Genomic DNA, 27,290 nt, shown 5'->3' with positions numbered 1-27,290 from the left:
TTAGGTTTAGGGTCTCCCGAAGGGTACTTAGGGTTAGGGTCAGGCTAGGGGAAGGGGGGTTAGTGTCAGGCACACCTGGGGGGAGGTTAGGTTTAGGCACCCCATCGGGAGGGTTAGGTTTAGGGTGCAGGGAGGAGGGGTTTGGTTTAGGCACCCCTGGGGGAGGTTAGGGTTAGGCACCCCTAAGGGAGGGGGAGAGGGGAGGGTTAGGGGTCTTACTTACCTCTTTCAGGATCTTCATGTGCCGGCCTTCCAGCGTCGGTATTTCATCTGCCCGCCTTAGGTCCGGCAGTAATTCATACTGATTCCACAGCATGATACAGGACTGTTGTAATCTTCTGAGATTGGGGTCACTAGAGGCAATTGGCCAATGTTGATTGGTACATTTTCTAACATCTCACTGGATGTATTAATGTGATTAACCCAAGGAATCATTTTCCTTTTTTCTTTCGTCTTCCTGGGAATAAGGTTCTGTTCTCTATGTGACTGAAGTACTTTATCTCTCTGTGCTAGCAGAAATTCTAACGGATAACCTCTATGTTGAAATTTTTCAACCATCTTATCCAGCTGGATCTTAACTTCATTATCATCACTGGTAATCCGACGTACCCGCAAAACTTCCTAGTACGACAAACCTTGGTTAAGTCATCTGGGATGACAACGCCTAAAGTTTAACACATTGTTGCGGTCGGTACTCTTGGTAAACAATGAAGTAACTAGGGAACCATTTCTAAACCCGATTGTCACATCTAAAATATTTATAATTTCCTTGTCAATAATAAATGTAAATAGGATGCTGCAATGAGTTATGATAAGTAAACAAATCAGATAATACATCAGTAAACAAATCAGATAATACATGTTCAGGCCCCGACCACAAAATATACAAATCGTCAATATAACGACAGTAAAGAAACAAATGTTTTGATATATTAGGGTCAGAGTAATATAGTTGTTTTTCTACACTGAACATGTAGCTATTTGCAAAAGAGGGCCACAGCTGACCCCATGGCACATCCTGAGACAGACCACAAAATACAAGTTCTGGTCATTTATTTACAAAGTCATCTGAGTGCTGCCTCTACTATTGGATATATATATTATAAGGGCACAGTCGTATATTAGGGCTGAATTGAAAAAAAAAACGAAAATCTCCATAGAGAATTCTGGAGGGGGGGCATGGTGTTTAAGGGGCTACACCTCAAAAGCTATAGGGATTACCGAGCTAAAATTTGCCATGGACATGTAGAACTTTCGCTCGGTGCCACATGCCAAATTTCAGGGCAAAAATTAAAAAAAAAATTAGGATTTGGAAACAATCTAAAGTTCCAACTGTCAGTTTTTTTTTCGTTTACATTTCTCCTACTTGTGCCTTCTTCTGAATGAACACTAGGGGGCAGAGTTTGGAATACAAATGCAATACAGTACGTTAATTATCTGTGCTATATCAAAACAAAGTGAGTTCTTGCATGAGAATCACATACTTAAAGAAACATTTTGAAATTTTTGGTGAAACAAAAATAAAACAAGTATTACAAACAATATGTGCAGTTAAATGATTTATTTTGGTGCATATGTAAAATATTCACAGAGTTAGAAAATGAAAGGAATCAAAGCTCTCCGTTCTTTGGGATAGTCTTTAAACTCTTGAAGATAAAACCTGGGGAAACAAAATTAATAAAATTAATTCCTATACATACATTTGTTTATCCAAAAAAAACAACAACTAAAAACTCATGTGTTGTAGCAGCCTCATAAGATTTCGATATTGAGTGTATACATGATGCAACCATAGTCATTACAGTTGCGATGATGCCAGTGCACCCGCTACATACAGTCAGGTGCATAAATATTGGGACATTGACTGAATTTTCATATTTTGGCCTCTATTCACCACCACAATGGCTTTGAAATGAAATAAACAAGATGTCCTTTAACTGCAGACTTTCAGATTTAATTTGAGGGTAATTACATCCAAATCAGGTGAACGGTGTAGAAATTACAACGGTTTCTATATGTGCCTCACACTTTTTAATGGGCCAAAAGTAATGGGACTATCAACTCAAAAGCTATTTCATGGACAGGTGTGGGCTATTCCCTCGTTATTTCATTATCAATTAAGCAGGTAAAAGGTCTGGAGTTGATTCTAGGTGTGACATTTGTATTTGGAATCAGTTGCTGTCGATTCTCAATATGAGATCCAAAAAGCTGTCACTATCAGTGAAGCAAGCCATCATTAGGCTGAAAAATCAAAACAAACCCATCAGAGAGATAGCGAAAGCATTAGGTGTGGCCAAATCAACTGTTTGGAACATTCTTAAAAAGAAAGAACGCACCGTAGAGCTCAGCAACACCAAAAGTCCCGGAAGACCACGGAAAACAACTGTGGTGGATGACAGAAGAATTAATTCCTGGTGAAGAAAAACCCCTTCACAACAGTTGGCCAAATCAAGAACACTCTCCAGGAGGTAGGTGTATATGTGTCAAAGTCAACAATCAAGAGAAGACTTCACAAGAGTGAATATAGAGGGTTCACCACAAGATGCAAACCATTGGTGAGCCACAAAAACAGGAAGACCAGATTAGAGTTTGCCAAACAACATCTAAAAAAGCCATTACAGTTCTGGAACAACATCCTATGGACAGATGAGATAAAGATCAACTTGTACCAGAGTGATGGGAAGAGAATGGAGAAGGAAAGGAACTGCTCATGATCCAAAACATACCACCTCATCAGTGAAGCATGGTGGTGGTAGTGTCATGGCGTGGGCATGTATGGCTGTCAATGGAACTGGTTCCCTTGTATTTATTGATGATGTGACTGCTGACAAAAGCAGCAGAATGAATTCTGAAGTGTTTCGGGCAATATTATATGCTCATATTCAGTCAAATGCTTCAGAACTCATTGGACGGCGCTTCACAGTGCAGGTGGACAATGACCCGAAGCATACTGCAAATGCAACCAAAGAGTTTTTTAAGGCTAAAAAGTGGAATGTTATGCAATGACCAAGTCAATCCCCTGACCTGAATCCAATTGAGCATGCATTTCACTTGATGAAGACAAAACTGAAGGGAAAATGCCCCAAGAACAAGCAGGAACTGAAGACATTTGCAGTAGAGGCCTGGCAGAGCATCACCAGAGATGAAACCCAGCGTCTGGTGATGTCTATGCGCTCCAGACTTCAGGCTGTAATTGCCTGCAAAGGATTTGCAACAAAGTATTAAAAAGTGAAAGTTAGATTTAGGATTGTTTAGTTTGTCCCATTACTTTTGGCCCCTTAAAAAGTGGGAGGCACATATAGAAACCGTTGTAATTCCTACACCATTCACCTGATTTGGATGTAATTACCCTCAAATTAAATCTGAAAGTCTGCAGTTAAAGCACATCTTGTTTGTTTCATTTCAAAGCCATTGTGGTGGTGAATAGAGGCCAAAATATGAAAATTCACTCAATGTCCCAATATTTATGCACCTGACTGTAAGTTATTTAGTATTGTGGGATCTTGCTGAACCTCTAATTAACTATGACGTAATGTCCTGGGCCAAACTCTATTTTCCGTGAGATAAGTTTTATTTTAACGTCCCTTTTGAGTGTCTTCTATTCTAACTACTATATATTATATATATATATATATATATATATATATATATATATACAATTGTATTCCACAGTCTTTAGGAAATAACAGAGGGCACTCACCAGAGAAAAAGTTCACGCTATTTTAATCCACACTGTCAAATATTTTGTCGACGTTTCAGTCCCTGATGGACTTTCTTCAAGACACTAGCCACTTCAAAAGCATCATCATTAAACAAGTGTTCACATCGCCAGACAGCATACATAAATGTGATAAATAACGTCTATTTGTACCCAAACCAATCAGCCTAAATACAACTCACCACCAGAATATGCTTACAAGCTTGATGCGGGACAGCCGTGAAACCGGAAGTCACCTGACGTAAACCGGATGTTACGTCACTCATCGCTAGGTAACCTAGCAACTGTTCCTACAACAGGAACTAGCGCACAACGCGAGTGTAAATGGCACTCACTCCCTGCAGTTATGAGCGCAGAGACTCAAAAACGGAACGGCTTCACTGCTGCCGTTCGGTTATAGCACATCGAAGGACATAGATAATTTAACCAACGCAGTTATGTTATAAGAGAGGAGTGGGCGGAGCCACGTGTGACTGATAGACACCACACCCTCTATTTACATCATGTGGTACATCATACGCTGTCAGATTTACACAGGCATTCAGAACCTGACAGTCATATCACAGACGATCATAATGCTTTATAGATGTCATGCAGTATCAATATAGACTGATTAACTACCACCTCAGCAGTATCGCCAAATTGATTTGGGTACAAATAAATCAAATACCAAAAAAACAACAATATATCAGACATTAACAAAACATCAATACACCAATGATTATAGACATGCTGAAGTTTATTTCAAGATAGATGACCCCTAATATTTAGCTATCATATTTATTTCAAGAATATATTTAGGGGATTCGATTCGTTAAGACCTCTCGGGGTCAAGGTTCCCAGCTTGTTAATCCACCAGCTCTCAAGCTTCCTTAGTTTTAGAGCCCTATCTCCACCCCTAGCCAGGGGGGGCACCCAATCAATTAATCGACATTTCAATGTAGCAACTTGGTGACCAAATTTCATAAAATGTATGGCGACAGGTTTATCCGAGATGCCAGTATTTAATGCTTGTCGAATCGATAGTCTGTGGTTCGCCATTCTTTCGCGAAAGCATCTAGTGGTCATTCCTACGTAGCACAAGCCACAAGGGCAAGTGAGCACATATATGACATGATCCATTGTGCATAAAAGTTTATATTTAATCCACAACCTTCGTCCTGTCAGAGGATGTGGAAAATATGGGCCTGTTTGCATAGTACCACATGTAACGCATCCTGTGCATTTGAAACATCCGGGTTTCTGACTATGCAGCCATGTTTGTGAAGTGTCTGGTGTTGGCCTCGCCAATGGTCTTAAGAGCATCTGCTTTAGGTTAGGTCCCTGCCTATAAGCCATTAGTGGTGGGGCCTTACCAATATTTTTCAAAGCAGGATCCGTTGATAATATCGGCCAGTATTTTTTAATACTTTTTCTAACTAAGTTAGATTTAGTATCATATGTACTTACATAGACCATACGTGAATCACTCTTTGATATTCCAGGTAAGTTTTTACCATATTTATAGCGTGCTCTGGCAGTTTTGAGGCACCTCTGAATTGTCTTTTTATTATATCCGCGTTCTAGAAACCTTGATGTCATCTCAATTAACTGCTGCTCCGTATTGTTGCTGTCAGTATTTTTCCTAAGTACTCGGAGGAACTGTGAAATAGGAAGACTATTTTTCAAATGAGTAGGGTGAAAGCTGGAAGCCTGTAGAAATGTGTTTCGGTCCGTTTCTTTTTTATAAAGAGTGGTGCCGACCCTTGCTCCATCCTTGTAGATCGTTAAATCGAGAAAATTGATTTTATTATTATCGATCTGATATGTGAAACGAACAGGATTATCAAGACTATTCAGATGGGTCATCATATCAAGAAAACTTTCCCGTGTGCCGCTCCAAATCAGGAAAATATCGTCTATAAACCGTTTAAAAAATGTAATTAGCGTCCGGTACGGTGGGTATATATATCTAGTCTCGTATTCGGTCATATAGATGTTTGCATACGCCGGTGCGAGACTAGATCCCATTGCCGTCCCGGAGCGCTGTAGGTAATAATCCTTTCCATAAACAAAGAAATTACTACCTAATACTACTTCTGTCATCTCTAGCAAAAATTCAATCAGAGGATGATTCATCACATTCCCTATTACGTTAACCCCAGTTAATGTGTTACGCAGGGCTCGGAGTCCATCTGTATGGGGGATTATGGTATATAATGAGCACACATCCATTGTAACCAGAAAGCTATCAATGGAGAGCTCACCAACTTTATTCAATTTTTCTATGAAATCCCCTGTATCTCTGATGTAACTCGAACTTTTTACGACATAGGGTTGCAATATACTATCAATAAAGATTGCTAAGGGTTGCAACAAGGAACCCCTTGCAGAGATTATAGGTCTCCCAGGCGGATGTAAGGGGTCCTTGTGGATCTTGGGTAGTGTATATATAATAGGTGTTACAGGATGCTCAACCTTTAAATATTCTGCTACCTCCTTATCCAACCAATTGTTAAACAATCCCCTATGAATCAAATCATCAACATGTTTTTTCAATTTATCAGTAGGATTTTGGTACAGCTTTGTATAGGTGTTTGTGTCCGCCAACTGTCTCATGATTTCCTTATCGTAATCCAGCCAATCCTGGATCACGATAGCACCTCCCTTATCGGCAGGTCTAAAGACGAGGTTCAAATTATCTCTGAAGGAATTTAGAGCCCTCCTTTCTTCCCTTGTAAGATTATCAAATATTCTGGGGCCTATTTCATTCGAAATATCAGAGTCAGTCAACCTAAGGAATGTTTTAAGGCTCGCGTTATGCGATGGAGGATCAAAAGAAGAAGATTTCTTCAATTTGACCCTATCACCCATTTCATCAGATGGTGTTGGAAAATATTCCCTTAAACGTACCTTTCGTCCAAATTTATAATGGTCAACACTCCATTTGAAATTATTATGTTTGTATGTGGGTACAAAGGTAAATCCTTTGGATAACAATCTCATTTCAGTTGTAGATAAGGGAGTGCTAGATAAGTTAAATATTAGATCTAATTCCTCCTCCTTCTGTTCCTTCTTCTTATAACCCCCCCGCCGCGTATGTTTTCTGTGCCTCTGGTGTAACTTCTTGTATTCGGGGCACCTAAAAAACCACTAGGTGGTCTGTTTTCAGGGTTATCAGTGTCTGAGGTAGATATTGATGAAACAGTATCGTCTGTAGGGAAGCTAGTATGTTTATTAGATTTAGTGAACCTCTGTGGTTTCCTTGAAATCTGTTCACCCAAGAGCCATCTGTACACAGTGTGATTTTTATAATCACTGTTCACAGTGGCCAATTTTTTTCTTTTAAAGGCCATTAATTCCTTTTTGTAGGACTCAACCTGGGATGCAAGTTTCTCAAACCATTTATCAGATTTGTCATTTAATAATGTAGGTTCATGAGCTCCCTTAAACTGACTGATATCATCTCTTGATTTTTTCAATTCTGATCCCACTTCCTCTACCACAAGTAATATGAGGTCTAGGGAACATTTATTAAGCACTGCACACCATCGGCTGCAAAAGATTGGATTATTGCGGCTGATGGTGGGTACATTATTCACCCTAAATCCTCTTGGGATTTGTTTAGTGCGAAAATATTCGGACAAAAACTGCCCATGCAATTCGAGATCTATTTCTCTACGTTTGTATTGTAATAAACGATAATAAAGATCCACTGGGGTTTCGGCAGGCAAACCCTGAAATTCAAATTGATTGAAGAGAAATTTATCCGCATCATCATCTGTGAGGGACAAAGTTCCACATTCTGCCTGTGCTAGTAATTCATCATCCAAAAAATTGGAAGACCCTTGAGACATCATATACAACAGCTTTTAACCAATGCACAGATTTAATCTCAAATGGAGCGACACTACGGGAAACAACAGCACATACTATGTATATATACAAAAATATACTGATATAGACATCACATATAATAAAAAGAATATTTTAATAAACACATATGTAAAATATCCAGAGATGTAAAGAAAACAATAATTCAACTAATTCCAAGATGGGTGTCAGGCAAAAGCATATCAAAGATCCCAGTCGATTGATTCCAGCTTATAGACTAAATCCGGGGCCCGCACTCTCATCACAGATTTCATATACAAATGTTGGGGTGCAATCCTCAAACCAAGTACTGGTTAATTATATATCCAATTGTATTCCACAGTCTTTAGGAAATAACAGAGGGCGCTCACCAGAGAAAAAGTTCACGCTATTTTAATCCACACTGTCAAATATTTTGTCGACGTTTCAGTCCCTGATGGACTTTCTTCAAGACACTAGCCACTTCAAAAGCATCATCATTAAACAAGTGTTCACATCGCCAGACAGCATACATAAATGTGATAAATAACGTCTATTTGTACCCAAACCAATCAGCCTAAATACAACTCACCACCAGAATATGCTTACAAGCTTGATGCGGGACAGCCGTGAAACCGGAAGTCACCTGACGTAAACCGGATGTTACGTCACTCATCGCTAGATCTAATATTTAACTTATCTAGCACTCCCTTATCTACAACTGAAATGAGATTGTTATCCAAAGGATTTTCCTTTGTACCCACATACAAACATAATAATTTCAAATGGAGTGTCGACCATTATAAATTTGGACGAAAGGTACGTTTAAGGGAATATTTTCCAACACCATCTGATGAAATGGGTGATAGGGTCAAATTGAAGAAATCTTCTTCTTTTGATCCTCCATCGCATAACGCGAGCCTTAAAACATTCCTTAGGTTGACTGACTCTGATATTTCGAATGAAATAGGCCCCAGAATATTTGATAATCTTACAAGGGAAGAAAGGAGGGCTCTAAATTCCTTCAGAGATAATTTGAACCTCGTCTTTAGACCTGCCGATAAGGGAGGTGCTATCGTGATCCAGGATTGGCTGGATTACGATAAGGAAATCATGAGACAGTTGGCGGACACAAACACCTATACAAAGCTGTACCAAAATCCTACTGATAAATTGAAAAAACATGTTGATGATTTGATTCATAGGGGATTGTTTAACAATTGGTTGGATAAGGAGGTAGCAGAATATTTAAAGGTTGAGCATCCTGTAACACCTATTATATATACACTACCCAAGATCCACAAGGACCCCTTACATCCGCCTGGGAGACCTATAATCTCTGCAAGGGGTTCCTTGTTGCAACCCTTAGCAATCTTTATTGATAGTATATTGCAACCCTATGTCGTAAAAAGTTCGAGTTACATCAGAGATACAGGGGATTTCATAGAAAAATTGAATGAAGTTGGTGAGCTCTCCATTGATAGCTTTCTGGTTACAATGGATGTGTGCTCATTATATACCATAATCCCCCATACAGATGGACTCCGAGCCCTGCGTAACACATTAACTGGGGTTAACGTAATAGGGAATGTGATGAATCATCCTCCGATTGAATTTTTGCTAGAGATGACAGAAGTAGTATTAGGTAGTAATTTCTTTGTTTATGGAAAGGATTATTACCTACAGCGCTCCGGGACGGCAATGGGATCTAGTCTCGCACCGGCGTATGCAAACATCTATATGACCGAATACGAGACTAGATATATATACCCACCGTACCGGACGCAAATTACATTTTTTAAACGGTTTATAGACGATATTTTCCTGATTTGGAGCGGCACACGGGAAAGTTTTCTTGATATGATGACCCATCTGAATAGTCTTGATAATCCTGTTCGTTTCACATATCAGATCGATAATAATAAAATCAATTTTCTCGATTTAACGATCTACAAGGATGGAGCAAGGGTCGGCACCACTCTTTATAAAAAAGAAACGGACCGAAACACATTTCTACAGGCTTCCAGCTTTCACCCTACTCATTTGAAAAATAGTCTTCCTATTTCACAGTTCCTCCGAGTACTTAGGAACAATACTGACAGCAACAATACGGAGCAGCAGTTAATTGAGATGACATCAAGGTTTCTAGAACGCGGATATAATAAAAAGACAATTCAGAGGTGCCTCAAAACTGCCAGAGCACGCTATAATTATGGTAAAAACGTACCTGGAATATCAAAGAGTGATTCACGTATGGTCTATGTAAGTACATATGATACTAAATCTAACTTAGTTAGAAAAAGTATTAAAAAATACTGGCCGATATTATCAACGGATCCTGCTTTGAAAAATATTGGTAAGGCCCCACCACTAATGGCTTATAGGTGGGGACCTAACCTAAAGCAGATGCTCTTAAGACCATTGGCGAGGCCAACACCAGACACTTCACAAACATGGCTGCATAGTCAGAAACCCGGATGTTTCAAATGCACAGGATGCGTTACATGTGGTACTATGCAAACAGGCCCATATTTTCCACATCCTCTGACAGGACGAAGGTTGTGGATTAAATATAAACTTTTATGCACAATGGATCATGTCATATATGTGCTCACTTGCCCTTGTGGCTTGTGCTACGTAGGAATGACCACTAGATGCTTTCGCGAAAGAATGGCGAACCACAGACTATCGATTCGACAAGCATTAAATACTGGCATCTCGGATAAACCTGTCGCCATACATTTTATGAAATTTGGTCACCAAGTTGCTACATTGAAATGTCGATTAATTGATTGGGTGCCCCCCCTGGCTAAGGGTGGAGATAGGGCTCTAAAACTAAGGAAGCTTGAGAGCTGGTGGATTAACAAGCTGGGAACCTTGACCCCGAGAGGTCTTAACGAATCGAATCCCCTAAATATATTCTTGAAATAAATATGATAGCTAAATATTAGGGGTCATCTATCTTGAAATAAACTTCAGCATGTCTATAATCATTGGTGTATTGATGTTTTGTTAATGTCTGATATATTGTTGTTTTTTTGGTATTTGATTTATTTGTACCCAAATCAATTTGGCGATACTGCTGAGGTGGTAGTTAATCAGTCTATATTGATACTGCATGACATCTATAAAGCATTATGATCGTCTGTGATATGACTGTCAGGTTCTGAATGCCTGTGTAAATCTGACAGCGTATGATGTACCACATGATGTAAATAGAGGGTGTGGTGTCTATCAGTCACACGTGGCTCCGCCCACTCCTCTCTTATAACATAACTGCGTTGGTTAAATTATCTATGTCCTTCGATGTGCTATAACCGAACGGCAGCAGTGAAGCCGTTCCGTTTTTGAGTCTCTGCGCTCATAACTGCAGGGAGTGAGTGCCATTTACACTGCGTTGTGCGCTAGTTCCTGTTGTAGGAACAGTTGCTAGGTTACCTAGCGATGAGTGACATAACATCCGGTTTACGTCAGGTGACTTCCGGTTTCACGGCTGTCCCGCATCAAGCTTGTAAGCATATTTTGGTGGTGAGTTGTATTTAGGCTGATTGGTTTGGGTACAAATAGACGTTATTTATCACATTAATGTATGCTGTCTGGCGATGTGAACACTTGTTTAATGATGATGCTTTTGAAGTGGCTAGTGTCTTGAAGAAAGTCCATCAGGGACTGAAACGTCGACAAAATATTTGACAGTGTGTATTAAAATTGCGTGAACTTTTTCTCTGGTGAGTGCCCTCTGTTATTTCCTAAAGACTGTGGAATACAATTGGATATATAATTAACCAGTACTTGGTTTGAGGATTGCACCCCAACATTTGTATATGAAACTTGTGATGAGAGTGCGGGCCCCGGATTTAGTATATATATATATATATATATATATATATATTAGAGATGAGCGGTTCGGATCCGAACTGCTCCGAACATAGGGGATCCGAGTCCACCCGAACCCTGTTCGGGTGTTCCCCGCCTGACTCGGATCCCCGTTCGGGGCCGAACGGCGGCCGCCTGGTGTCGGATTCTCACTAGAGAATCCGACATCAGGGCTCCTCGAGTGTAGGGCAGACTGCTGTGATAGCAGTGTGCCCTACACAGAACTAACACACAGCCGCCAGCGGCAGCTGTGTGTTTGTTACAGCAGCCAATGAGAGTTACACAGACTCTCATTGGCTGCTGCACGGAGGGAGCCGGCTGGAGCTCACTCATGAGCTCCGTCTTCCGGCTCCCTCCTCGTCGCATGGCAGCAGAGCGGACGGAGGCTGGAGTGGGGATACAGGTAAGTTGTTTTTTTTGTTATGTGTGTATGGGGGCCTGCTAATGGAGGGGACTACTACTGGGGGGGCATACTACAGGGGGCCTGCTACTGGGGGGCCTACTACTGGGGGGGCCTGCTGCTGGGGGGGCATACTACCGGGGGGGCCTGCTACTGGTGGGCATACTACTGGGGGCCTGCTTATGGGGGCATACTACTGGGGAGCATACTACTGGGGACCAGCTAATGGGGGGCATACTATTGGGGGCCTGCTTATAGGGGCATACCACTGGGGGGGCATACTACTGGGGGCCTGCTTATGGGGGCATACTACCGGGGGGGCAGACTACTGTGGGCCTGCTTATGGGGGCATACTACTGTAGGGGCATACTACTGGGGGCCAGCTAATGGGGGGCATACTACTGGGGGACATACTATTGGGGGCCTGCTTATGGGGGCACCACTACTGGGGGCATTGTGTAAGGGACACCACTGCTGGGGACATTGTGTAAGAGACATCACTGCTGGGGGCATTGTGTAAGGGACACTATTGCTGTGGGCATTGTATAAGTGGCACTACTACTGTGGGCATTGTATAAGGGGCATTAGTACTGTGGGCTTTGTGTATACGGGTCACTACCTTGGGCATTGTGTAAAAGGGTCACTACTGTGGGCTTTGTGTAAAAGGGTCACTACTGTGGGCATTGTGTAAAAGGGCACTACTGTGGGCATTGTGTAAAAGGGTCACTACTGTGGGCATTGTGTAAAAGGGGCACTACTGTGTGTCGTAACATAAATAAGAGACACTACTTTATGGTCTAATGTGAATCAGGGGCACAATGTGCAGTGTAATGTGAATAAGATTGTGCAATGTGACTCCTAGGGCCGTAGCCCACTTTGTAAACAAGTACTGTGATTCTGCTGGCCGTACCCCACTGGGTGGGTGCACTACTTTTCATTTCTGCCACTGCTGTTTGGCAATGTGTCATAGATGTGCTTTAAATTGTGGTGTCTGTGCTGCTGCGCCGCTGCTCTGTCGCTTGGTAACCAGTCAGCTCACTACAACCTTTGGCCAATAATGTTGAAAACAATATTATAAGCTGTGAGGTGTTCTAAATTGACTGGAAATTATTGAGGTTAATAATACTCTAGGAAGAAAAAAAAGACCAATTTATGTGATTTTAGCTTTTTTTGTAAATTTTTGTAAAAAAATCCATATCCAAATCCAAAGCCAGTCACCGCAGTTTGGCAAATCCAAATCCAGACGACGAATTAGAACCAAACCCAAATCCGGCACAAATATGGATTCGGTATGATTTATGGTTTAAATCCCGGCAGCGGCAGCCCGACACGGGTGGAAATTCCGAACGTCGGAAGGTAAGTATACACTAATCTATTCTACCCCCTAACATTCCCTTAGTGGTGCCTAACCATAACCTCTCCCCCAACTGCCTAACCCTAATCCCCCCTCTAAGTGCATAAACATAACCCCCCCTTCCCCGCCACCTAAACCTCAGTCCCCCAGGGGGTGCCTAACCCTAACCTCCCCCTGGGGGTGTCTAACCCACCCTTCCCCTAGCCTGACCTAACCTCCTGGGGGGGTGCCTAACCCTAAGTCCCCCCTGGGAGCCCTAAACCTACCCTCCCCCCCGCGCGGCTGTCCGCGCCCGGCATCCCTTCGATCGGGATGCCAGGCGCCGGTCTCCCGGTGTAGGTAAATGACAGGCGTTGAACTCGATTTCGACTCCTGTCATTTAACCCTTGCCGGGATTTAGCAGTCGGGAAGCCGGCGGTCGGCATTGCGTCCACCGGCTTCCCGACTGTTTCCCATATATATAATGGTATGCAGTCGTGAAGTGGGCGGATCTAATCCCGACAGCCGGCTTCCTGACTGTCATATCCCGGGAAGGGTCTAAAGGCTGGCATCGATATGCTGACGCCTGTCATTAGACATACGCCGGGAGCCCGATGCCCGGCATCCCGATCGAAGGGACACTGAGCGCAGATAGCACCGGGGGGGAGGGTTAGGTTTAGGGTTCCCGGGAGGGACTTAGGGTTAGGCATCACCCCGGGAGGTTAGGTTTAGGCTAGGGGAAGGGGGTGTTAGCGTTAGGCACCCCCCGGGGGACTTAGGTTTAGGCAGCGGGGAAGGGGGGGTTAGGTTTAGGCACTGAGAGGGGGGATTAGGGTTAGGCACTGGGGGGGAAGGTTAGGGTTAGGCACCCCTAAAGTAGGGTTAGGGTTGGGGGTAGAAATATATACTTACCTTTGACGATCAGTATTTCCTCCTCTGTCGGGATTCCAACCACCGGGCATATATATATGTGTGTATATATATATATATATACTGTATATATAGCTGGTTTCGCAAACTACACGCAGTGTGTATGCGGACCCTTACGATATTGATTGACAGGAAGTGCCGTTTGTGGGTGGCGACAGGGGGGTGGTCGGGCGAACGCAGGCGTGCCTATGTGTTGGGACGCCATTATAGGGGCATGCATAATTAAGACAGTGTGACGGTATACGTAGCGAGACGACTCGATGCATGCAGGAAGTGACTAAAATCCTGCACAAGATCAGGTCAAACTCTATTGTGCATATGGTTCCGATGGTTCTCGATGTTACCGATGTTACCGCTGTCTTGCTAACTACTCGGGCTTTGAGTAAGGGAAGTGGGCGGCATTGTGTAGTGCTGGGCATCTGCATCTTATGCTGCGTTTGTCGTACGTATGCAGTCTTAGGGCAGCTTGCTGAGGGTAGCAGCTTGATGTGGTTATGCATTAAGGCCCTCATTCAGAGCCGTACGCTCTGAGCAGAGCGCACGCTCTGAATGAGGGACGCCCTCCATAATTATGGAGCGTCCTCCTGGACGCTCGTATAGCTGTGGGTCACCACCCACAGCCTATACGAGCGTGCAGTTTGATGGCCGCGATGGTCGTGACCATCGCGACCATCGCCACTGCGAGCCGGAGCCTGCGGTTGAGGTTTTCAACCGCAGGGTCCGGAGTCATTTTGGCTCTATCAGAGCCAAAATCACTCCCACTGACATCACTAGTGATGTCAGTGGGCCGGCTTCTGACGGTAGGTGTTCCCTTGGGAACGCCCCCGTCAGTGAGTCAACATCGACAGCACGCCCCCTTTGATCAGACACAACGAGCGAAGGAAAGTCCTTCGCTCGTCGCGTCTGGCACATGCGCACGACGGAGCTCCCTCCGTCGTGCGCATGCTCAGTGCAGACCATCGACCCACTTGCGAGCGGACAGCCGCTCGCGAGTGGGTCTGAATCAGACCCTAAGTGCTTAAAATCAAGTGTGCTTTCTGAACAGTTAAATAACATTTATTCTGCATGAACCTCATGAATCTCACTGAATATGGACTTATCATCTGTCTCTTTTCATCCCAGGTATGTGATTGTCCTTGCTGAGTACAACTGCCAGTGCCTGCATTAACCCCCACGCACCATCAGCTGTCTAGGCAATGTATGTGATTGTCCTTGCTGAGTACAACTGCCAGAGCCTGCATTAACCCCCACGCACCATCAGCTGTCTAGGCAATGTATGTGATTGTCCTTGCTGAGTACAACTGCCAGAGCCTGCTTTAACCCCCACGCACCATCAGCTGTCTAGGCAATGTATGTGATTGTCCTTGCTGAGTACAACTGCCAGAGCCTGCATTAACCCCCATGCACCATCAGCTGTCTAGGCAATGTATGTGATTGTCCTTGCTGAGTACAACTGCCAGAGCCTGCATTATCCCCCATGCACCATCAGCTGTCTAGGCAATGTATGTGATTGTCCTTGCTGAGTACAACTGCCAGAGCCTGCATTAACCCTCATGCACCATCAGCTGTCTAGGCAATGTATGTGATTGTCCTTGCTGAGTACAACTGCCAGAGCCTGCATTATCCCCCATGTACCATCAGCTGTCTAGGCAATGTATGTGATATTATTTGACATCCTGCAAACCACAACTCCTAATCTATAGTTGCATTAATGCAAAATTAGCTGTGTATATAAAGTATGTGTTTAATTTTGTACAAGTTTGTAATTGGTATTGTTTAAATGTCTGTGAATCTTTTTTGACTTGCTAGCCATAGTCATGACCTGTGTTTGGATGGGGATCACTGAAGCATAGTTTATAGTGTCATACTGCCTGTTTACTTAAACGTAGTGTAATATATGTCCACTGATCAATCTGCATTTCAAACAGCTGACCAATTGGCTCAGATGTAAGCTAGTGTCTTTATCAGGCATACTATTTCTTAAGCTGCATACACACACAATGATTTTGTTACCAACGATTTTCTGAACGATTTTTCTGAACGATTTTCTGTCAGATTATCTGTCAGATTTTTTAAAGTGTAATGAACGATTTTTCTGAACTACAAATGATTTTTGCATATTCCCTTAATGAAAATCATTCAGTTGACAAGTCTGACTGAACTACAAACTACAAACGCGAACGCGCATGAACGATAATCGTTCATCATTTGACTCAGAAAGTGAACGATTTTTTCAAACGATTATCGTTTAACGATATCGTTTAACGATTATCGGTCAAAAAATCGTTGTGTGTATATGCAGCTTATACATTCAGTCTTAAGGCAGCTTGCTGAGGGTAGCAGCTTGATGTGGTTATGCATTAAGTGGTTAAAATCAAGTGTGCTTTCTGAACAGTTAAATAACAGTTGAAAAACATTGAACAACATCGAAGACCAGGTAATTTCAAACCCATTACTTAGAAAATTTAATTTTTTCCAAATTCAAAAAAAAACAATGTATCAAAAACTTCTTTTTATAATCTCACTTCATGGAATTATCTCTAAGGCTACTACATCCTTTACTCTTCCTACAGCTCACCCTTCTGTACATATTGCTACCTCATTAATCTACTCACCACTTATGAACACACATGAGCTTTTAACTTATCTATACACACTGACAATAACATTTACAACCTGTCGCCATAAAAATCTTTTGGACAAATCCAACAATTATATTTATATCTCTCTCCTGCTGCTTCTATTAGCTGGTGAAATATCACCAAATCCAGGCCCAACCCACATTCCACACCCACAACGAACTATAAATCCAGCTAACCTCAGAATCATTGTGTGCCTCCCTTCACCATCCAAGTCACTAAAATGTGTCTTATGGAATGCATGCTCTGTCTACAATAAGCTAACATCCATCCACGACCTCTTTATTTCAACCAACCTCAACCCTCTGGCAATAACAGAAACATGGCTTACACAATCAGACACTGTCTCCCCTGCTGCACTTTCACATGGTACCCTACACTTCTCACACACCTCCAGGCCTGGTAATTGTAAAGGGGGTGGGGTAGGAATATTACTCTCCCAATCTTTCACATACACAGTTCTCCCACAGGTACCTTCACTCACATTTACATCATTTGAAATACATTCTATCAGGACTTTCACCCCTTTCTCTCTGCGAGTTGCTGTTATCTATCGCCCACATGGGCCACCTCAACAATTTCTGGAACACTTTTCTGCCTGGCTCCCTCACTTTCTATCCTCAGACATCTCCACCATCATTATGGGTGATTTCAATATCCCCATTGACAGTCCACAATCTCCTCATGCCTCCAAACTACTCTCTTTAACATCCTCTCTTGGCCTCTCCCAATGGACTGACTCCTCTGCTCACCAGGAGAGCCACTGTCTTGATCTTGTATTCACCTGACTATGCTCAGTTTCTGATTTCACTAATGCTCCTTTCCCTCTTTCAGATAACAACCTTATCACCTGCACACTCTCCTCCATTACATCAACATCATTGAAATCAACCAAACCTAAACCTAAAACCCGTAGAAATATTAATGCCATTAACCTTCAACAACTATCTACTTCTCTACAACAACAACTTTCACCAATTTCTACATTCACTTCTCCTGAGACTGCTGCATTACACCTAAACCAGATTCTAGAAAAAGCCTCGATGAAGTAGCTCCAGCTACCCATCACATACCACGTAGAGGTAGACGTCAACCGTAGCATTCTAGCTTAACAAGGCATCTACAAAAACTCTTGCGTAAAGTTGAACGTCAGTGGCGAAAGTCTCATACTCCAAGTGACTTCCTCACATATAAGACCATCTACAACTCTTATCGTACTGCTCTGGACACTGCCAAACAAACATATTTCCAATCTCTTAATCTCTGCTCAAGCTATTAACCCCAAGCGACTTTTTAATACATTTAAACTGCTTCCAGTTCTTACCCCTCCATCACCCAAACCACCTGCAACTATCTGTGCACAAGATCTTGCTTCCTATTTTAGGGACAAGATTGATAAGATCCGAAATGAAATGGTAGGTTCTTCCTCAGCTAGTGACCTGCTCAATTCCCTACCTGAACCCTCTGGCACATTCTCTTCATTTGATCTCACAAACGAAGATGAAGTATCTACACTCTTCTCATCCTCCTACTCTATTACCTCTCCTCTAGATCCTATACCCTCACAAATCAGTAAAGCTCTGTCTCCTGTGTTTATCCCAACCCTAACTAAAATCTGTAATCTCTCTCTCTCTCTACTGGCAACTTCCCATCACTGTTCAAGCACGCAGTGATTACTCCCATTCTGAAAAAAAAAATTCTGACCCTAATACTCTCTCAAATTACCGTCCTATCTCCAAGCTATTTGAGAGACTTGTCTACACCCGCCTCACACACTTTCTTAACTCACACAACTTATTGGACCCACTTCAGTCCGGCTTTCCTTCCCAACACTCCAGAGTCAGCACTGACTAAGGTAATAAATGATCTGCCAAGGCTAAAGGCCATTACTCACTCCTAATTCTTCTAGATCTCTCTGCTGCTTTTGACACCGTTGACCACTCTCTTCTCATACAAACACTGCAATCCGTAGGTCTCAAGGACACAGCTCTTTCTTGGTTTTCTTCCTACCTATCTGATCGTTCTTTTACTGTTCGTTTTTCTGATTCTGCCTCCTCTTCGCTACCTCTATCAGATGGAGTACCGCAAGGCTCTGTCTTAGGTCCTCTTCTATTCTCAATCTATGCCACCTCTCTTGGCAAACTAATCAGCTCTTTTGGATTTCAGTACTATCTGTATGCGGATGATACTCAAATCTACCTATCCTCTCCAGGTTTATCTCCATCTGTATTGGTCTGTGTCACCGAATATCTTTCTGCCATTTCATCTTGGATGTTGTCTCGCCACCTGAAACTTAATATTTCTAAAACAGAATTAATTATATTTCCACCGGCCAATAACAGTTACCAACCTGATCTCTCTATCATTGTTGATACCTTGACCATCCACCCCGCCCCACAAGCTCACTGCCTTGGTGTAATCCTTGACTCTGAACTGTCCTTTGTTCCCCACATTCAATCTGTCTCAAAATCATGTTACATACATTTAAAAAACATATTCAAAATTTGACCATATCTCACACAAGACACTGCAAAAACTCTAATCCATGCACTTATTATTTCCCGCATTGACTATTGCAATAGCCTCCTTACTGGTCTTCCCACAAACAGGCTATCACCATTACAATCCATTATGAATGCAGTTGCAAGGCTTATCTTCCTTGCGAAACGTTCTTCTTCTGCTACCCCGCTCTGTCAGTCCCTCCATTGGTTGCCGGTTTTCTACCGTATTCAATACAAAATACTTTCACTTACAAATGAGGCTATTAACCAAACCACATCAACAGACATCTCTTCACTCATCTCAAAATATCTCCCAACCCGACCTCTCTGCTCAGCACAAGATCTGCGTCTCTCTTCCCCATGCATTACTTGCTCCCATTCACGGTTACAGGACTTTCTTCGCACTGCACCCACTCTATGGAATGACCTACCTCGCACAATAAGATTTTCCTCTAGTCTCCAATCCTTCAAGTGTTCCCTGAAAACTCACATCTTCAGACAAGCTTATCAGATTCCAGAACCTCCCACATAACCTTCATAGCTTCCATATCTAATTACATCCCCTTTTACAGTCCACACACAATCTCACACATCATCTTTCTCTCACATCCTCATGACATTGGTCGCCATTCCTGTGTGACTGGATCATGCAGCCAACCAAGAAACTGTGCATTCTGGCTGGACCAAAATGCAATATATAGCACATATCCTTGTGTATCATGCCTATTTCCCTATAGATTGTAAGCTTGCGAGCAGGGCCTTCCTACCTATATATCTGTCTGTTATTACCCAGTTTTGTTCTATTAATGCTTACAATTGTAAAGCGCAACGGAATATGCTGCGCTATATAAGAAACTGTTAATAAATAAATATATTCACAGTGGCCGAGTACGTGCGTGTGCACACTTGCATTCCTAGCTGAATCAGAGATGTAAGACAGACAATTATCTTAAACGTGGATGGACTGGAATGAAGCATCTTGATATAATTTAATTACAAAACAATCGAAATAATATCTGAATTATATTAGTCTTCAAGTTAAGGTGGCCATACATGCTGCAATTATAGGGGCGATCCGCCCGATATCCGCGGATCGCCCCGATAATTGTAGTGTGTGTGGGGGGGGCGACCAAGGGTTAAATATTGCTCGGTCGGGCATGTCTGATTGTCCAGCATGCCCATCCAATGCAATATTTACCGGCAGTGCATGCCCCGCTGCGGCCACAGACAGACATTTACTGTGTTCCTTCCCATGGAAGGAACAGGGAAATGTCTCCTCCCCGGGGGCCGGAGCACAGATGTCTGCAAATACACAGTGGACCTCACTCAGAGCCGCTCGAAAAATGTGAGCGCTCGCTCTGAATGAGCGAGGCCGCATCTAAAAAATGATCCACAGCCTTAACGAGCGACCAGGTTGATGGTAGCAATGGTCAAGACCATCGCGACCATCAGGGCTTGCGACGAGACCCTTCTGGTAGGGTCTCATCTGCCGCAAGCCCCAGAGAGCTTTCGGCTCTAATAGAGCCGGAAGCTCTCCCACAGACATCACTGGTGATGTCAGTGGGGCCGCCCACAAATGGCAGGCGTTCGCTTGGGAATGCCTCCGTTTGTGAAACCACCCCCCTGCCACGCCTACAAGACGGGGCGAGCTGTCGATCAACATAGACAGCCGCCTGTTTTGTAGTGAGCCCCGGAGCGAGAGGATTTCTCTCTCACTCCGGGGCTTGTGAGCAAAACATTGACCCGCTTGCGAGCGCTCAGGCGCTTGCGAGCGGGTCTGAATGAGACCCTGTGAGATATCTCACAGTGTATGCCGCGGACATCTGCGGCTGGCAGGCTGGCAGATAAAATGTCTGTCGGTCTGAAGGTTAGAAACTAATTAAACACATTAAAGACAGGCTTTTTCAATAATGAGATTGTTATATTAAACAGAAGAGTTTAATATAACCCATGAAATTAAATGTCTGATTGCTGGTATGATACTAGTTTTGTGCATTTGCACACTGGTAGTAAATAGCTGAGAAAAACAATATGCAGTTATTTCTTACCTGTGATGATGATAAGCTCTTGGACCAATGGAACACAAAGTAAATAAAGCAAAGGCAAATGCTGGTAGAGACCACGTAGCTACAGCATAACCAAACCATTCCACAATTTCTCCCAGGAAATTTGCCCCGGACACATAGTTAAACATTCCTCCTATAATAAAAAAAGTATATATGTTTTGCTCATTTATATGCAAACATTTATTTTACAGATTATGGGTGGGATGTACTAAAGACTAAAATGTGGTAAAACCTCAGAAAACTGCCAATTTCGGAGGTTTGCTGCAATCGCCATTTGAATTAAGCTCCAGAGCTTTCCGGAGCTTGTACCTGACAGAAGCCTAATAGCTTCTATTCACACAAATCCCCGGAGAGGGATCTAATAGAGATGGCCACACGTGCTTAAAGGGGTTGTTCACATTTGGACAACCTTCATAGGCATGGCCTGTCTCACATGAAGAGTTGGGTGTACCCCCACAAAGCATTCCCATACTTGGTGCCATGAGCCCTGTGCTTGATACTGCTGGTGAACACAATACACTGGAACACAAGAGTTGGAAGTTTTGGTGCCTGTGCAAAAGAGCGGAAGTTCAGATGCTTGCGCATTACAGTCGGCTTTGGCTGACTTTGAACCCCTCCCACAGAAGGCTTTTAAGGAAGCTTTACCAGACAGGAAGTGATTGGTCTGATTTTTGCACTGCCTTTGACCCTTTTTTTGTATGTCACTAAATCAGCTGAATACTTGCTGTCTGACTTGGACTGGGCCTCACCTGCTACTGCATGCCCCCAATTCTGCTGGTTGCCTAATCTGGACTGTAATTCACCTGGTGTTACTTGTGCCCCTAATTCTGCTAAATATTTTTTGCTTGACTGTACCTACCTGCCACTGTTTGTGCCTGTACTCTGCTGGATACAGTTTACTGACTCAAACTGGCCATACACCAGAACAATATAGTTCCAGCCAGCCAACTAGATGGCTGATTGGAAAGATAATTGGCCAGAGTGTGGGAGTAAATGATAATCGTTTGTTTGATCACACTGCAAAAAAAAGATAATTCCAACTAGTTGGAAAAATCAGACATGTTTAATTTGTTATCCAACCAGTTACCCAATAAGCATTGTAGTGTAGGGGGAAAGTTTCCAATTGTTGGGTTATATAAAATATTAAATATTTATGTTTTCCTTATTAGTAATGTAAAGGAGGAAAAATACATCACATTTGGATATCTGGCTCTAATTTAGCAGTTAGTGCACTGCTGAACGCAGATTCCCGATGATCGTGAATCTGCGCAGGTCCCAGACCCGTTCATGTGCAGAACGGGTCTGCGAGCCCTTAACTGACAGTGATTGACAGTCTGCTGCCGTTTGGGGGCACGGAGGGGAGCGGAAACAGCCTCCGTAACCCAAAATGGAAGCGTGTCATCTCCGTTGGGGGGGAGGGAAGAGGCCAGGATCTCCGTCGGCTGATGGAGATTTCCTGGCCTCTACCTCGCAGCTGCAACGGCTGGCTGCCTGACCCCATGGGGCATCTTAGTCGGCTGATGGTCCGCAGAGTATCCGATGCTGCGTTGGACAATGCAGCTCGGATACGTAATGCAGAAGGAGGCCTGAAGCCTCCTGTTGCATTACCATATCAGCACAGACGGAATAGCTAAGCTGCTTGTGAGAAGCTTAGTTGTTCCATCTGAAGCTGAATCAGGGCCTTTATTCCAATAGATTAAATGCATAAAACAGTCAAACTAAATTTCTCTGGTTTTATATTTATTTCCTAATTTTCTATGCATTCCAATTGGCCCTTTTCCAAATTTTACACTCAATTTTAAGCATTTTACACTAGAAATGTTTGACTATATAGAATATTTCTGACTTTCCTATAATTGTGCAGTAGTTTTTTTCTTATATACAACTAAAAATGTGCAGTACTTCATGTTTTAGTAATGCAAAAGTTCCAAAAGAAACATGGGGTACTAAATACATTTGCTCAGAAAGTGCAGTTTTTAAATACCTGTGAATTAACATATTACTTATTTGCTCAGACTATTTAACTTAATAAACCACTGCAGTCACTTGATAATTTCCTTGTGTGTTTTTCACTAACTGTTTTTGAGGTTTGAGATCTTTTTGGACTTCTCAAATATTACACATTCCTCATCCCTTTAAAAAATCCTGAAATAGGTTTGAATAATGTAACGCTGCTCACATATGCTTCTATGTAAAATGCAGTTTTTGAATCCAGTAGGTGGTATAATTGCTTTGTGTGAAGGTACTGTAGACTTTAATACTTTTTCATATGTGTATAATGGGTATACTAGAAAAACAGTGTGACTTCATGAGACCATTTCAGGGAGAGTGAATTTAAGCTATTGCACTCTTTAGTTTCTATGCCCTCTAACAGGGGAGTTTCCTTTAGACTTACTGTATAGAGGAAACATGTCCAAGTGTGTGCTCTCTTTGCACACAGCTCCACCTTATTACTGAGTCCAGCAATTAACTGCCTAATGCCTATGCTTGCTCTTACCCAGCTTTCTCTCAACACCCCACATACCAAACGGGAGGAGGGACCACATTGACATGATTCGAGGAGAATCCCCTCATCAAGCCATCTGGACTGCCCATTTCACCCAGGAAGTGAGTGGCAGCCGGACAACTACAAGCAGAATCCTGGAGACTTGTCTACTCTATCGGGATCATGAGAGACCCACTCGAGATTCAGATGTCTCCCTGATGTTTCGGGAGAGTAGGTAAGTGTGAGGTGAGCTGATGGGGTTCAATCATACTTATCTACTTTAATTAACTCCTCTGCGGGAAAAGTCCGGAGAGAAGACGTAGCTGAGAGATTCGGATGTGGGGCTGGGCTATCGATGTCATTAGGCCCGGTCCTGTTGCAATTACACGAGGAGGAGGGGGGGCTAAATGACCTGTTTTGCATAATTTTAGCCTGGACTCGCAAATTCCTGTATCATTTCCCCATCCAGCCCACTTTACTAGGAAGTGGGCAGGATGCAGGAGATCCCCCTACTTTTCTGGTTGTGTGAGGGACTGCCTGAAATATTGAAATACTCCCGTAACTTCTGGGAGAGTAGTCGAGTTTGGGTTTAATGAACAGGTGCATTTTCAGGGTATGTTTGAAACAATGAAGGATGGAAGACACTATAGGGCAAGGAATAAGTTCTAGAGGAGGAGAGCAGTATTTTAGAAATCTTGGATGCATGAGTGGGAGAAGGTAATCAGAACAGAGGCAAGGTGACAGAGGAAGTGTGCAGAAGAAAGGAAGAAGTGTAGGGTGTGGGCATGCGCATTACCATATCATACCTTGTGGAATCTTGTAGGTGACTTCACTCGGTTTTCTTAATTTACGCAGAATACAGTCACTGTGTACATTAATACCCAATCCAAGGAAGAAAAGGATAGCCCCTGAAGTTGGGAATAATTAGAGCAAATGAGATTACTTTCATGCATTTTTTTCATAGAATTACTTAATATGCCTAATTTCACAGTGCTGTAAATAACACATTTACAATAATATATTAGCTCATAACTGATGCGTTTATTTTTAAGTTCTGCTTTTTGTTTGTCCAGGATGGCTAAGTATAGTTTTTTTTTTAATAACAATTCTACATTAGAAATTAAAATTGGAGTGTAAGAATCTGTAGCTAAAGATCATATAATTTATATATAAATGAATCATTAGTAAAAAATGTAAAATATATCAATATTTCATAACAAGCAAAACAGCAATTTTATTGTTACGCTATGCAGTAAATTTACTAAGATTCAAGTTTGGTCGAGTTAGCAAACTCTGGAGAGTTTGGCCATTTATTCCCACTGTCAAACTCAGGAGAGAAATCTCCTTTGCTATAGGAAAAGTCTTGAGAGTTAGCAAACTCTCTTTAATTCACCATCGGCCAAACTCGAGTAGCTTGTCTCTAGTTAAGATAGGATTCAGGAATTTACCAAGATGAGAGTTTAAAAACTCTCAGTAGAACGGACAAAACTCGTGTCCAAATTTGTGAAATCAATCCACATGCTTCTGAGCTGCGAGTTCTGCAGAAACATACACAGATTAGTGTGGTCCTTGTATGTTTCTGCCTGTAAATAGCCCAAAAATGAGTTAAATGTTTAAAAAAAATAATGTATGGTCCCCCCCCAAAAAGAATTACAAGCCCCAGACTGCTCAGCCAGTCCTAGTTCCTATAAATACGGGGAACAAAATGGGTAGGGTTACCCCATATTTTAGGTACCAGCACTGGGCTGCTGAGCCTGTCCTGGTTTTAAAAATAGGGAGAAAAAATTTGCATAGGGGTGCCCCTATAGTTAAAACCAGCACTGGACTCAAATGCAGCCGGGGTGTAATGCCACAGCCAGAGGACCCTATCACCGGGTCTCCCCAGCCACAGCATTATTACCCCAATGTGTGGGTGCCAGCTGCCTGCTGGCACTTGTAGTTCCACAAGTGCCAAAGGGCAGGCATGCTGGCACCTGTAGTTCCACTGTAAAATACAATAGTTTCTCTATTTTTACATTACTATTACCCTCGTACCCACAGCCCAGGGGTGCAGGGAAGAGCCCCGGGCTTCAGACTAAGCCTGAGGTACACAGGAGAGGGGGACCCCTTTATTTGGGGGTCCCCACCTCCCCTGAGATCCCAGGCTTGGGCTGACCGGCTTAGGGTTCAAATGCTTTGGCTGGATAGACCCGGTGATAGGGTCCCCTGGCTGTGGCATTACACCACGGCTGGATTTGAGTACGGTGCTGGTTTTAAATACAGGAGGACCCCTATGCAATTTTTCCCCCCTATTTTTAAAACCAAGACTGGCTCAGCAGCCAGGTGCTGGTTCCTAAAATATGGGGGAGCCTTATTAATTTTTTTCCTCCATATTTTTAGGAACCAGGACTGGCTGAGCAGCCTGGGGCTGGTTATGCTTTTGGGGGGGACCCTACGTAACTTTTGCTAAAAAAATTAACCCTTTTTTTACAGGTTGACCACACAAGCAGCCTTCACATATCTCACTGATATGTGCAGGCTGCTTGTTCAGGAGAGTTTGGCAGAGAGATAATACTGCAATCTCGGGTGAGTATTCTCTATCTAAACTTGCTACTCGGGGGAGAAATCTAGATCTGCTTCACTAACGGCCAACTTGGTCACAGCTAAACTCACTTGTTTGTAAATTTGCAAGTTTCAGAAGCATCAAATTACCCAAGTTTCAGTGATGCTAATCGAGTTGAAAAAATAAAAAAAACTCGATCAGACTCGAAGTGTCAACATATTACTCAGCACTGTACATTGTGGTAAACATGCTAAATTAAGTTTTGTATAATGACATGAAACAAAAGATAAAGGTGGATTTGCCCAAATTAATTTACAATTTAAGATGACTGAGAAAACAATAGTCCTTGTCCCAACAAAACAGCATGAAATGCATTCTGTTGATGTAGCCAACACCAGCTTAAACTTAATAAAAAACTGATTATGTATGAAACAGCAATATTCACAAATATATATGATTTACTGTAAATAGGGAAATTTGTGTCATAGTGACACCCTCTAAGAAGTATCAAGCTGTGAAAAAAGTGGAGAAGTAGAACAGTGGAGAAGTTGCCCATAGCAATTAATCAGCTTTGAGGTAGCATTTATTAAGTACAGTCTATAAAATTATAGTTAGAAGCTGATTGGTTGTTATGGGGCAACTTATCCACTCTTTTATATGAATGATTTGATATGATTCCCTAAATTTGAGCACTGATGCTGTCACTTGGCACTTGTGCTGAGAAGCAAGATTGTCCATCAAAATAACAAAGTCCCCATTGGGAGACGTGTTGGGTGCAGTAGTGATTACTAACACTGCCAAAGACAGGATTTCTAAAAATAATTCAGAGCCCTGCAATCTCTGGTAAAGGGGCCAAGGAGAGCAATGTACAGTTTTTGATTAAATGTTTGATGTTCTTGCCCTACAACTACTGGCTTACAGGTCACACCAAAGGTAAATGGTGATCAGTTTTATCTTCTGAAGAGGATT

General features: G+C 42.6%; 1 protein-coding gene across 1 annotated transcript in view; it reads right to left on the bottom strand.

The window, feature by feature from the left end:
* Positions 1–1,546: 1,546 nt before the first annotated feature.
* Positions 1,547–27,290, bottom strand: part of SRD5A2 (steroid 5 alpha-reductase 2) — a 143,759-nt gene continuing 118,015 nt past the window's right edge. The window contains exons 3-5 of the mRNA XM_088474464.1: positions 24,586–24,687; positions 21,277–21,427; positions 1,547–1,660 (exon numbers count right to left, since the gene is read on the bottom strand). Coding sequence (XP_088330590.1) covers positions 1,594–1,660; positions 21,277–21,427; positions 24,586–24,687 — 320 coding nt within the window. The 3' untranslated portion in view covers positions 1,547–1,593. The remainder of the gene's footprint in view (positions 1,661–21,276; positions 21,428–24,585; positions 24,688–27,290) is intronic.

This window comes from Taudactylus pleione, unplaced genomic scaffold (genome assembly GCF_031769625.1).
Source record: "Taudactylus pleione unplaced genomic scaffold, aTauple2 ptg000154l, whole genome shotgun sequence".
Classification (NCBI taxonomy): domain Eukaryota; kingdom Metazoa; phylum Chordata; class Amphibia; order Anura; family Myobatrachidae; genus Taudactylus; species Taudactylus pleione.
The sequence above is the reverse complement of the archived record's forward strand: the minus strand, read 5'-3'. Positions and strand labels throughout refer to the sequence as shown.